This window comes from Coregonus lavaretus (assembly GCF_964263955.1).
Source record: "Coregonus lavaretus genome assembly, chromosome: 7".
Classification (NCBI taxonomy): domain Eukaryota; kingdom Metazoa; phylum Chordata; class Actinopteri; order Salmoniformes; family Salmonidae; genus Coregonus; species Coregonus lavaretus.
Window position 1 is genome coordinate 40,316,369 of NC_139994.1, and position 14,641 is coordinate 40,331,009.

Below are 14,641 nucleotides of genomic sequence, written 5' to 3' on the forward strand. Positions count from 1 at the left end.
GAGAGCCATGCGTCCTTCCAAGCCGCACTGCTCGCTTAACCCGGAAGCCAGCCGCACCAATGTGTCGGAGGAAACACTGTACAGCTGGCGACCAAAGTCAGCGTGCATCCACAAGGAGTCGCTAGAGCGCAATGGGACAAGGACATCCCGGCCGGCCAAACCCTCCCCTAACCCGGACGACGCTGGGCCAATTGTGCGCCGCCTCATGGGTCTCCCGGTCTGCGACACAGCCTGGGATCGAACCCGGGTCTGTAGTGACGCCTCAAGCACTGCGATGCAGTGCCTTAGAACGCTGCGCCACTCGGGAGGCCCACACAGCAGATTTTTAAAGGACCAAAGACTTTAGTCTGCTTCGTGTTTTCATTTTTGCCATGTAAAAAATACTGCGATACTGGTATCGTCCCGGCCCTATTATATTCACTGCATTCGGAAAGTATTCAGACCCCTTCACTTTTTCAACATTTTGTTAGATTACAGCCTTATTCTAAAATTGATGAAATCTAATTTTTCCTCATCAATCTACACACAATAAATACCCCATAATGACAAAGCAAAAACAGGTTTTTAGAAATTTTTGCAAACGGAAATATAACATTTACATAAGTATTCAGACCCTTTACTCTGAATTTTGTTGAAGCACCTTTGGCAGCGATTACAGCCTCGAGTCTTCTTGGGTATGACGCTACAAGCTTACCACACCTGTATTTGGGGAGTTTCTCCCATTCTTCTCTGCAGATCCTCTCAAGCTTTGTCAGGTTGGCACAGCTATTTTCAGGTCTCTCCAGAGATGTTCGATCAGGTTCAAGTCCGGGCTCTGGCTGGGCCACTCAAGGACATTCAGAGACTTGTCCCGAAGCCACTCCTGCGTTGTCTTGGCTGTGTGCTTAGGGTTGTTGTCCTGTTGGAAGGTGAACTGAGTCCTGAGGGCTCTGGAACAGGTTTTCATCAAGGATATCTCTGTACTTTGCTCCGTTCATCTTTCCCTCGATCCTGGCTAGTCTCCAAGTCCCTGCCGCTGAAAAACATCCCCACAGCATGATGCTGCCACCACCAGGTTTCCTCCAGACGTGAAGCTTGGCATTCAGGCCAAAGAGTTAAATCTTGGTTTCATCAGACCAGAGAATCTTGTTTCTCATGGTCTGAGAGTCCTTAAGATGCCTTTTGGCAAGCTCCAAGCGGGCTGTCATGTGCCTTTTACTGAGGACTGTCTTCCGTCTGGCCACTCTACCATAAAGGTCTGATTGGTGGAGTGCTGCAGAGATGGTTGTCCTTCTGGAAGGCTCATGTCCACAGAGGAACTGGAGCTCTGTCAGAGGGACCTCCCTGACCAAGGCCCTTCTCCCCCAATTGCTCAGTTTGGCCAGGCAGCCATTTTTAATACATTTGCAAGCTTGCAAACTCCTATGAACAGAGAAAGTAAAATATTCCTCAATATTAAAAAAGACCTGAGCCGCTAGTAATAACAACAACGCAAGCCATAGGAAGAATGCACATTTTATGGCTTATAAAAGTGTTGAATACAAAGTGTTGACAATGCTGAGTAAAAACTTACACATGAACTCACTCATAAAAACAGCAGCTCTTTACTGTATTCGTTGACAGTCTGTCTTTAGTCATGGTTTTAAACGTTTTTAAATTTCACAGTATCAACTTTGCTATAGTGTTCTTTTATGCCTGCTACGTTACTGCAGACACGGTAATATGAGCCATCAGATTGGCCAGAGGTAAGCCTATAGTACCCTTGATTTGCTCTCTGGGCCTGCCGGGAAGGCAGAGTTTGTACCTTCAGACATGAAATGGTTCGAAATGGCAACAGTTCGCCAGCTGAATCGGGTGCACCAACCGCCAACAGCCCGAGACAAATAAAAAAAAATAGGAACACAAGGCTGTATCGTTGGGTTTTTAACAGAAATGTTTGGAGATCGACTAGGAATGTCTTGGAGATCGCAATCGACCGGTTGGTGACCACTGCTTTAGAAAGTTGAGTGAAGTTCAATCTCGTGCTTCTCTCTGTGGGCTGATACTGTATTTCTGCGTGGCAGTCCCGGGGAGCGGCGCGGCAGTCTCGGGGCTACTGCGCGTGTACGAGCGCAGCTTAGAGGGAACATTGATGCTGGCCCATGTTGACTCCAATGCTTCCCACAGTTGTGACAAGTTGGCTGGATGTTCTTTGGGTGGTGGACAGTTCTTGATACACAGAGGAACTCTTGAGTGTGAAAAACCCTGCAGCGTTGCAGTTCTAGACACAAACCGGTGCGCCTGGCACCTACTACCATACCCTGTTCAAAGGCACTTAAATATTTTGTCTTGCCCATTCATTCTCTGAATGGCACACATACACAATCCATGTCTCAATTGTCTCAAGGCTTAAAATACATCAATAAGGGATCATAGCTTTCACCTGGTCAGTCTATGTCATGGAAAGAGCAGGTGTTCTTAATGTTTGGTATACTCAGTGTATACCATGAAGTCCAAGGAACTGTCCGTAGATCTCCGAGATGGAATTGTGTTGAGGCAGATATCTGGGAAGGGTATAAAACAATTTCTAGAGTGTTGAAAGTTTCCAAGAGCACAGTGGTCTCCATCATTGGGAAATTGGAAAAAATATGGAAAAACAGAGATTTGTCTGTAGAAAACCAGGCACAGCTCTTCACCTGTCTAACACCATCCCTACCGTGAAGCATGGCGGTGGCAGCATCATGCTATGGGGATGCTTTTCAGTGGCAGGGACTGGGAGACTGGCAAGGATAGAGGGAACAATGAATGGAGCCAAGATTTGCGTTCCAACAGGACAACGACCCCAAGCATACAGGCTCTGTCGCAGCCGGCCGCGACCGGGAGACTCATGGGCGGCGCACAATTGGCCCAGCGTCGTCCAGGGTAGGGGAGGGAATGACCGGCAGGGATGTAGCTCAGTTGATAGAGCATGGCGTTTGCAACGCCAGGGTTGTGGGTTCGATTTCCATGGGGGGCCAGTATAAAAAAATGTATTCACTAACTGTAAGTCGCTCTGGATAAGAGCGTCTGCTAAATGACTAAAAAATTAAAAATAAATAAAAATACAGCCAAAGCAATGCCGAAATGGCTTCAGAACAAGAATGTGAAAATCCTTGAGTGGCCAAGACAAAGCCCAGACTTGAATCCCATTGAAAATCTGTGGAAAGACTTGAATATTGCTGTTCACCGCCTCTCCCCATCTAACTTAACAGAGCATGAGAAAATCTGCTAGGAAGAATCTGAGAAAATCTCCAAATCCAGATATGCAAAGCTGATAGACAAACCCAAGACGACGCAAAGCTGTAATTGCTGCCAAAGGTGCTTCTACAAAGTATTGACTCAGAGGTGTGAATACTTATGTTAATGAGATATTTATGTTTTCATTTCCAATACATTTGCGAAAATGTCAAAAAACATGTTTTCACTTTGTCATTGTGGGGTATTGTGTGTAGATGGGTGAGAAAAAACCCCCCGATTTAATCCATTTTAAATTCAGGCTTTAACACTACAAAATGTGTAATAATTCCAGGGGTATGAATGCTTTCTGATGGTACAATTTTTGTATTTATTATATTTTATACTAATACCAGATGGATAAGAGTTTTGCGTCGAAAGAAAGAAGCATATGCAGAAAAGTACCTCATACTTACTGTAAAATATAAAATATGCCATTTAGCAGATGCTTTTATCCAAAGCGACTTAGTCATGTGCGCATACATTTTACATTTGAGCTACAGAGGACCAGATATAGTGGTGGATCTTTGACGTAATGGGGCTATTTGTGACCGACAGGCTCGATTCGATCCTATGTATTTTTTCATGGGATGAAAGTAGACTCCAAGCTAGAAAATGGTATATCATACACAGCAGTTGAGGAACAATAGGAAAGTAATTCTGCTTTGAAAGTTGATAAACTTGTAACCCCACTTTTGAGAAAATGGACCTTGAATGTTTTGGAAAGCTACTGGAGAGCTCTTCTTTGTCTACACCCATTCAGCATTGTTCAGAACCTCTTACGCCTTAGTCCCACCCATCTCTTTAAGGATTCACATGTGAGGCCATGTGCTAAACAGAGTGAGTAAGTATGTGTAGTAAACAACCAAAGATTTCAAGACTAAAAGTGGTAGTAGCAAAAATACACTTTATCTAGTCCTTGACCTACAGTACTAGTCAAAAAACGTGTTGAAAAAGGCTCAAACTGAACTTGTCCAATAAGAAATGCTAATTTAAGTTTTTCTGTTTCACTTACCTGTCAAAAATATATAATATTTTTTCATGTACAGTACCAGTCAAAAGTTTGGACACACCTACTCATTCAAGGGTTTTTCTTTATTTGTACTATTTTCTACATTGTAGAATAATTGTGAAGATATCAAAACTATGAAATAACACAAACCAAAAAAGTGTTAAACAAATCAAAATATATTTTATATTTAAGATTCTTCAAAGTAGCCACCCTTTGCCTTGATGACAGCTTTGCACACTCTTGGCATTCTCTCAACCAGCTTCACCTGGAATGCTTTTCCAACCATCTTGAAGGAGTTCCCACATATGCTGAGCACTTGTTGGCTGCTTTTCTTTCACTCTGCGGTCCAACTCATCCCAAACCATCTCAATTGGGTTGAGGTCGGGTGATTTTTGGAGGCCAAGTCATCTGGTGTCCTTTAGTAGTGGTTTCTTTGCAGCAATTCGACCATGAAGGCCTGATTCACGCAGTCTCCTCTGAACAGTTGATGTTGAGATGTGTCTGTTACTTGAACTCTGTGAAGCATTTATTTCGGCTGCAATTTCTGAGGCTGGTAACTCTAATGAACTTATCCTCTGCAGCAGAGTTAACTCTGTGTCTTCTTTTCCTGTGGCGGTCCTCATGAGAGCCAGTTTCATCATAGCGCCTGATGGTTTTTGCGACTGTACTTGAAGAAACTTTAAAAGTTCTTGATATTTTCCGTATTGACTGACCTTCATGTAATGATGGACTGTCATTTCTCTTTGCTTATTTGAGCTGTTCTTGCCATAAAATGGACTTGGTCTTTTACCTAATAGGGCTATCTTCTATATACCCCCCTACCTTGTAACAACACAACTGATTGGCTCAAACGCATTAAGAAGGAAATAAATTCCACAAATTAACTTTTAACAAGGCACACCTGTTAATTGAAATTCATTCCAGGTGACTACCTCATGAAGCTGGTTGTGAGAATGCCAAGAGTGTGCAAAGCTGTCATCAAGGCAAAGAGTGGCTACCTTGAAGAATCTCAAATATAAAATATATCTTGATTTGTTTAACACCTTTTTGGTTACTACATGATTCAATATGTGTTATTTCATAGTTTTGATATCTTCACTATTATTCTACAATGTAGAAAAACACTTGAATGAGTAGGTGTGTCCAAACTTTTGACTGGTACTGTGTATCCTAATCTGACTTTGGTTCAGGTCATGTTGTTCTTCACGTTACCGTCTCTTGTAAACGCAACACTATGTCAAATAAAATCAACGTTTATTTGTCACATAAGCAGGATACAGAAGGTGTAAACGGTACAGTGAAATGGTTACTTGCGGTAACAATATAAAAAATAAAGTGTCCATATGAATATTGTAGAAATATTTTAGAATTATTAGATTGTATGTGTGTGTACCTCATGGTACCATTATTAGATGATTTTTCATGACGTCAGTGATCTTCAGGTCGGAAAGTTGAGGCTCTAGAAAGAGGCCAGAGTTCCGAGTTGGATTTCAGAGTTGGATGACCAGTAGCTACTGGAAGAACAAAAATAAACGTATAATTATCTGAACATTTATCTAGGTAGACTTTTACCCATATACATGGATGAACGCTTCTCCCTCTCTTCACTGATGCCATGGTTGCCCTTAGTTTGGAGATGTAATCCGGAGACATTTATTTTAAACAACAGCTTGCTGTGTTCTGTTTTCGACTCCCTCCGCATATTTGCAATCCAATGCCAGAATTCTCCATCTCCTTAGCTATCATACTCTGCTTCCACCGGGCATTCCACAGATTTTAAAACTCGGTCAACTTTTTCTGTGACAACAACACTGTTGATCGCCATTTCTTCCCCATCACTGTCATCAGAAGACTACAATGTCTGGTTCAATGAAAATGCTTTGACCTAAATCAGGGATTTCCTCATCGTCTGATTCATTTTCAGAGTCAGAGAGAGTCAGCATGGCACTATCGTCCTCCAGAAAGTGGAGAGCAGTAGCAACACTTTTGTAGGTCTTTATGATATCTTTAAAAAAAGCAGCAGTAGAAATAATTATTTACACACACTGAGCAGCGCTTGTTATAGACAGAAGCATGCTACATGGCAGAGCAATGTGAACTCCTCTCCAGGCATGTCCAGCCCATCCATTATCTCAGCCAATCATGGCTAGCGGGAAGGTTCCTGTCTTTTTCTGTGGCTGAACCAACTAGACTCATAATTTAACAATTTTATTCGTATTTAGAGATGGCATACACATTCTTCCAGAAGGCATTTCTGCCCAAAATAAATGTTTATGTTGAAATGCCTCTCCTGTGAAGTAGTGATGTGCGACATACGCCTAGTTTCCTGAAACAAGTCACATTTGGCTTCCACTGTTCCTGGGGCCCTTGTTAAGGTCAACGGCATCATGAACTTTACCCAGTGCCAAGACATTTTAGCCAAAAACCTGGTTGCCTCTGCCTGGTGGCTGTAACTTGGATCTTTCAGCAAGACAAACTTGGATCGTTCAGCAAGACAATAACCCCAATCACACATCAAAATCCACAAAGAACGGGTTAATTTGACCACAAAATCAAAATTTTGCAATGGCCATCTCAGTCTCCGGACTTTAACCCCTTTGAAAACCTGTGGTTTGAATTGAAGAGTGCAGTCCATAAGCGTAGACGAAGGATAAAAAGGAATTGGAAGGACTCTGTATGGAGGAATGGTCTAAGATGTTCTCCAATCTCATAAAACATATTAGAAAAAACCTCTGTGGTTATCCTTGCAAGGGGAGGGTGCTAGAGTATTGAAAACAAGGGTGTCAATCATTTTGACCCTTATCTTTTTTAAATGTTTTTTTAAAATAACTTGTTAAAGGTCCAATGCAGCTGTTTTTATCTCAATATCAAAGCATTTCTGGGTAACAATTAAGTACCTTACTGTGATTGTTTTCAATTAAAATGGTCAAAAAGAAACAGAAATAGCTTCTTAGCAAAGAGCAATTTCTCGAGCAAGAATTTTGCTAAGGCTGTCTGGGAGTGGTCTGAGTGGGTAGGGGAAAACTTTTAACTGGCTGTTATTGTCAGAGAGGTTTGGAACTCTCTTTCTTATTGGTCTATTAACTAATTTACCACCTGGTGATGTCACCAGGCAGGCCAAAGCTCCATCCCACCAAAACAGGCAAACATTTCAGGCGGTCATTTCAAACAGCTCTTACACTAACAGGGTATTATCATAATTTTCACAATTTCACAGTATTATTTAAACCTCATAATGTGGTAACATATATATAAAACACAGGAAAATCACATTTTTGACTGCACTGGACCTTTAAACAAAATGGTATTGTATTAGTATAGAATCATATATTTTTCAATAAAATATTAGCATAAAATATAGCTCAGTATTTGTATAATTTATTTTCTTTGCTCATCTTTATCAAGTGTGTCAGTAATTATGGACCCCACTGTACATATCTACATACTACCTAATTACTCTTACTAACCACTATTCCTCTTTCTGTTTTCCTTTCCCCCTCTCTTCTTCTTACATCCTTTCCCTTCTGCTTCCCTTCTTTCTTTTCCTCTTCTTCATCTCCTCTCTTCCCTTCCCCCTCTCCTCTCTTCGTCCTCTACACTCTTCCTCTCCTCTTCATCCTCTTCTCCTATACTCTCCTCCACTCTTCCCCCCCAGCAGCAGATAATGAAAGATAGATGGATGAATGTGGGACATGAAGAGGAGGAGTTGAGACCTTACATAGAACCCATGCCTGACTACAAGGACCCTAAGAGGACAGGTACACATTATCTCTCTTTCTCTCATTCTCTCACTCACTCACTCACTCACTCACAGTTCTCATGGATTTGTTTCAGTGTATGTACAAGTGAAATACTAACATGTCTGTCTCTGTGTGTGTCTGCGTGTGTGTGTGTGTGTAGAGATCATGATTCAGATGGGTTACACCATGGAGGAGGTGCAGGACTCGCTGGTCAACCAGAAATACAACGAAGTCATGGCCACATACTTACTACTGGACTACACCAACCACGAGGTACACACACCACACACACACACACACACACACACACCTACTGCTAGACTACAGGAACCACAAGGGACACACGCATACCTACTACCACACTACAGAAACCATGAGGTACCCACACATACACCTTCCTTTGCTTGTTTGTCCATCATAGGTTGATGATGACCATGACACAATTCATTGTGATGAGTCTGAGGTACGGTGAGTGCGCAGATGGCTGATTAGACCGATCTGAGCCCGGAACACTCTTTGGCACACTGGACATGATATCTAGGTAGCAGTCTCCTGAGAGAGATATACACAACAACCCTAAGCACACAGCCAAGACAACGCAGGAGTATTTAGACCCCTTGAGTTTTTCCACATTTTGTTACGTTACAGCCTTATTCTAAAATTGATTAAATTGTTTTGCCCCTCATCAATCTACACACACTACCCCATAATGACAAAGCAAAAACTGGTTTTAAGAAATGTTTGCTAATTTATTACAAATATTACATTTACATAAGTATTCAGACCCTTTACTCAGGTCTTTGTTGAAGCACCTTTGGCAGTGATTACAGCCTCAAGTCTTCTTGGGTATGACACTACAAGCTTGGCACACCTGTATTTGGGGAGTTTCTCCCATTCTTCTCTGCAGATCCTCTCAAGCTCTGTCAGGTTGGATGGGGAGCGTCGCTGCACAGCTATTTTCAGGTCTCTCCAGAGATGTTTATTTATTTCACCTTTATTTAACCAGGTAAGCCAGTTGAGAACAAGTTCTCATTTACAACTGCGACCTGGCCAAGATAAAGCAAAGCAGTGCGATAAAAACAACAACACAGAGTTACATATGGGGTAAACAAAACATAAAGTCAAAAAATACAAAGGAAAATATATATACAGTGTGTGCGAATGTAGTAAGTTATGGAGGTAAGGCAATAAATAAATAGGCCATAGTGCAAAAATAGTTACAATTTCGTAATTAACACTGAAATGATAGATGTGCAAAAGATGATGTGCAAATAGAGATACTGGGGTGAAAATTAGTAAAATAAATAACAATATGGGGATGAGGTAGTTGGGTGGGCTAATTTCAGAATGGCTGTGTACAGGTGCAGTGATCGGTAAACTGCTCTGACAACTGACGCTTAAAGTTAGTGAGGGAGATAAGAGTCTCCAGCTTCAGAGATTTTTGCAGTTCGAGTCCAGTCATTGGCAGCAGAGAACTGGAAGGAATGGCGGCCAAAGGAGGTGTTGGCTTTGGGGATGACCAGTGAGATATACCTGCTGGAGCGCAGACTACGGGTGGGTGTTGCAATGGTGACCAGTGAGCTAAGATAAGACGGGGATTAGCCTAGCAGTGATTTATAGTTGACCTGGAGCCAGTGGGTTTGGCGACGAATATGTAGTGAGGGCCAGCCAACAAGAGCGTACAGGTCACAATGGTGGTGGGTAGTATATGGGGCTTTGGTGACAAAACGGACGGCACTGTGATAGACTACATCCAATTTGCTGAGTAGAGTGTTGGAGGCTATTTTGTAAATGACGTCGCCAAAGTCAAGGATCGGTAGGATAGTAAATTTTACCAGGGCATGTTTGGCAGCATGAGTGAAGGAGGCTTTGTTGCGGCAGGTAGCTTAGTGGTTCAGAGCGTTGTGCCAGTAACCGAAAGGTCGCTGGTTCTAATCTCCGAGCCGACTGGGTGAAAAATCTGTCGATGTGCCCTTGAGCAAGGCACTTAACCCTAATTGCTCCTGTAAGTCGCTCTGGATAAGAGCGTCTGCTAAATGACTAAAACAAAACAAAACAAATAGGAAGCTGATTCTAGATCTAACTTTTGATTGGAGATGCTTAATGTGAGTCTGGAAGGAGAGTTTACAGTCTATCCAGACACCTAGGTATTTGTAGTTGTCCACATACTCTAGGTCAGACCCGCCGAGAGTAGTGATTCTAGTCGGGTGGGCGGGTGCAAGTAGCGTTCGGTTGAAGAGCATGCATTTATTTTTACTAGTGTTTAAGAGCAGTTGGAGGCTAAGGAAGGAGTGTTGTATGGCGTTGAAGCTCGTTTGGAGGTTTGTTAACACAGTGTCCAATGAAGGGCCAGATGTATACAAAATGGTGTCGTCCACATAGAGGTGGATCCGAGCGTCACCAGCAGCAAGAGCGACATCATTGATATACACAGAGAATAGAGTCGGCCTGAGAATTGAACCCTGTGACACCCCCATAGTGACAGCCAGAGGTCCAGACAACAGGCCCTCCAATTTGACACATTGAACTCTGAGAAGTAGTTGGTGAACCAGGCGAGGCAGTTATTAGACAAACCAAGGCTATTTAGTCTGCCAATAAGAATGCAGTGGTTGACAGAGTCGAAATCCTTGGCCAGGTCGATGAAGACGGCTGCGCAGTACTGTCTTTTATCGATCGCGGTTATAATATCGTTTAGGACCTTGAGCGTGGCTGAGCTGCACCCATGACCAGCTCGGAAACCGGATTGCATAGCGGAGAAGGTACGGTGGGATTCGAAATGGTCGGTGATCTGTTTGTTAACTTGGCTTTCAAATACTTTCGAAAGGCAGGGCAGGATGGATATAGGTCTGTAACAGTTTGGATCTAAAGTGTCACCCCCTTTGAAGAGGGGGATGACCGCGGCAGCTTTCCAATCTCTGGGGATCTCAGACGTAAGTTGCAGCGGAGGGTGCAGAGCTGGTGGCCGGGGTAGTGGTAGCCAGGTGGAAAGCATGGCCAGCTGTAGCAAAATGCTTGTTGAAATTCTCGATTATTGTAGATTTATCGGTGGTGACAGTGTTTCCTAGCCTCAGTGCAGTTGGGAGGAGGTGCTCTTATTTTCCATGGACTTTACAGTGTCCCAAAGCTTTTTGGAGTTAGTGCTACAGGATGCACATTTCTGTTTGAAAAAGCTAGCCTTTGCTTTCCTAACTGATTGTGTATATTGGTTCCTGACATCCCTGAAAAGTTGCATATCGCGGGGCTGTTAGATGCTAATGCAGTACGCCACATGATGTTTTTGTGCTGGTCAAGGGCAATCAAGTCTGAGGAGAACCTGGGGCTATATCCGTTCTTAGTTCTGCATTTTTTGAACGGGGCATGCTTATTTAAGATTGAGAGGAAAGCACTTTTAAAGAACAACCAGGCATCCTCTACTGACAGAATGAGGTCAATATCCATCCAGGATACCCGGGCCAGGTCAATTAGAAAAGCCTGCTCGCTAAAGTGTTTTAAGGAGCGTTTGAAAGTGATGAGGGGTGGTCGTTTGACCACGGACCCATTACGGACGCAGGCAATAAGGCAGTGATCGCTGAAATCCTGGTTGAAGACAGCGGAGGTGTATTTAGAGGGTAAATTTGTCAGGATGATATCTTTGAGGGTGCCCATGTTTACAGATTTAGGGTTGTACCTGGTAGGTTCGTTGATAATTTGTTTGAGATTGAGGGCATCTAGTTTAGATTGTAGGTTGGCCGGGGTGTTAAGCATATCCCAGTTTAGGTCACCAAGCAGTACGAACTCTGAGGATAGATGGGGGGCAATCAGTTCACATATGGGGGCTGAGGGGGGTCTGTAGCAAGCGGCAACAGTGAGAGACTTATTTCTGGAAAGGTGGATTTTTAGAAGTAGAAGCTCAAACTGTTTGGGCACAGACCTGGATAGTACGATAGAGCTCTGCAGGCTATCTCTACAGTAGATTGCAACCCCACCCCCTTTGGCAGTTTTATCGAGATGGAAAATGTTGTAGTTGGGGATGGACATTTCTGAATTGTTGGTGGCCTTCCTAAGCCAGGATTCAGACACTGCTAGAACATCAGAGTTGGCGGAGTGTGCTAACGCAGTGAATAACTCAAACTTAGGGAGGAGGCTTCGGATGTTAACGTGCAAGAAACCAAGGCTTTTACGGTTACAGAAGTCAACAAATGATAACGCCTGGGGAGTAGGAGTGATACTGGGGGCTACAGGGCCTGGGTTAACCTCTACATCACAAGAGGAACAGAGGAGGAGTAGAATAAGGATACGGCTAAAGGCTTTAAGTACTGGTCTTCTAGTGCGTTGGGTACAGAGAAAAAAAAGGGGCAGATTTCCGGGCGTTGTAGAATAGATTCAGGGCATTATGTACAGAGAAGGATGTGGAAGGATATGAGTACAGTGGAGGTAAACCTAAGCATTGGGTAACAATGAAAGAGAGCATCACTGGAGGCACCGATTGAGTCGGTCTCCGCGTGTATGGGGGGTGGGACAAAGGAGCTATCTAAGGCAGGTTGAGCTGGGTTGGGGGATCTACAGTGAAATAGTACAATAAGAAATAACCGAAACAGCAATAAGCAAGGCATATTGACATGGGAGAGAGGCATAAAGCAATCACAGGTGTTATTCGAGAGAGCTAAGACAACAGTTGGTAATGGCGACAAAGTTTGGGCTGAGGCTAAACATAAACAGGATGCGGTACCGTATAAAGGAACAGTCCAGCAGGCATCAGCTGTATAGCTGAGTTATCATAAGGTCCGGTGAACAGCAATAGGAGAGTTCGGAGGTAGTTCGGGGGCTTCTACAGCACTGGAGAGCAAGAGGCCACGGCTTGCGTGTGCTAGTGGGCCGGGGCTAGCAGATGGATCTTCGTGGTCGACGTCATAACGGGAAGTCTGTTGAAACCACATCAGACGATTTCGTTGGCAGACCAGTTGTGTTGGATCGGCGGGGCTCCGTGTCAACACTAGGAGGTCCTGTCCGGTTGACAGAGAGGTAGATAGCCGGGAGATGGGCCTGGCTCGAGGCTAGCTCAGTGCTGATTAGCCAACCACTACATCCATTTGGTTGCAGCTAGCTAGTTGCGATGATCCGGTATTAAAGGTCCAGTGATTCAGTGATTCCGGCAGAAAAACCGATATGTTATGGGTCGATAACGCGCTGTGCAGACAGTGCAGACTGGCCGATAATAGTCCAGGCTAGAGCTGGCTGGTAGGTAGTTCAGGCCACGGACAATGATGAAAAACCGCTAACGGTGGCTAATAGCAAGTAGCTAGTTAGCTGGCTACTCCCGTCCGGTAGACAGAGAGGTAGATAGCCGGGATATGGGCCTGGCTCGAGGCTAGCTTGAGGCTAACTGGTGCTTGCTTCGGGGGCAGCGGTGATTAGCCAACAGCAACATCCATCCGGTTGCGGCTAGCTAGTTGTGATCTGGTGTTAATGTCCAGTGATTCAGTTATTCCGGCAGAAAATCAGATGTTCTGGGTGAAAACCGCTAACGGTGGCTAATAGCAAGTAGATAGTTAGCTGGCTAGCTAGTTTCAACTGGAGATTCTAGATAAAATGTAAGTCAATAATAGAATCCATTCCACATTGAGTGAGGCGGGTTGCAGGAAAGTATATTTTGTAGAAGGATGAAAAGTGTGATAGAGAAATAAGTACGAAAAATACAAAAAAAATACAAAAAACAGGCTATTTACACGGACACACAACAAAGAACACGACCGCACTGCTACGCCATCTTGGATCGGGTTCAGGTCCGGGCTCTGGCTGGGCCACTCAAGGACATTCAGAGACTTGTCCCGAAGCCACTCCTGCATTGTCTTGGCTATGTGCTTAGGGTCATTGTCCTGTTGGAAGGTGAACCTTCGCACCAGTCTGAGCGTTCTGGAGCATGTTTTCATCAATGATCATCAAAGATTAAATCATCAAAGATGTAACTTTCCCTCGATCCTGACTAGTCTCCCTGCCGCTGAAAAACATCCTCACAGCATGATGCTGCCACCACCATGCTAAACCGTAGGGATGGTGCCAGGTTTCCTCCAGACGTGAAGCTTGGCATTCAGGCCAAAGAGTTCAATCTTGGTTTCATCAGACCAGAGAATCTTGTTTCTCATGCTCTGAGAGTCCTTCAGGTGCCTTTTGTCAAACTCCAAGCGGGCTGTCATGTGACTTTTACTGAGGAGTGGCTTCCGTCTGGCCACTCTACCATAAAGGCCTGATTGGTGGAGTGCTGCAGAGATGGTTGTCCTTCTGGAAGGTTCTCCCATCTCCACAGAGGAACTCTGGAGCTCTGTCAGAGTGACCATCAGGTTCTTGGTCACCTCCCTGACCAAGGCCCTTCTCCCCCGATTGCTCAGTTTGGCCGGGCGGTCAGCTCTAGGAAGAGTCTTGGTGGTTACAAACTTTTTCCATTTAAGAATGATGTGTTCTTGGAGACCTTCAATGCCGCAGACATTTTTTGGTACCCTTCCCCAGATCTGTACCTCGAGAAAATCCTGTCTCGGAACTCGACAGACAATTCCTTCGACCTCATGGCTTGGTTTTTGCTCTGACATGCACTGTCAACTGTGGGACCTTATATAGACAGGTGTGTGCCTTTCCAAATCATGTCCAATCAATTTAATTTACCACAGGTGGACTCCAATCAAGT

General features: G+C 44.0%; 1 protein-coding gene across 1 annotated transcript in view; it reads left to right on the forward strand.

Moving 5' to 3' along the window:
• Positions 1 to 14,641, forward strand: part of LOC311132716 (serine/threonine-protein kinase MARK2-like) — a 134,981-nt gene that overhangs the window by 66,954 nt on the left and 53,386 nt on the right. Inside the window, exons 10-11 of the mRNA XM_084165994.1 lie at positions 7,902 to 8,001; positions 8,144 to 8,256. Coding sequence (XP_084022120.1) covers positions 7,902 to 8,001; positions 8,144 to 8,256 — 213 coding nt within the window. The remainder of the gene's footprint in view (positions 1 to 7,901; positions 8,002 to 8,143; positions 8,257 to 14,641) is intronic.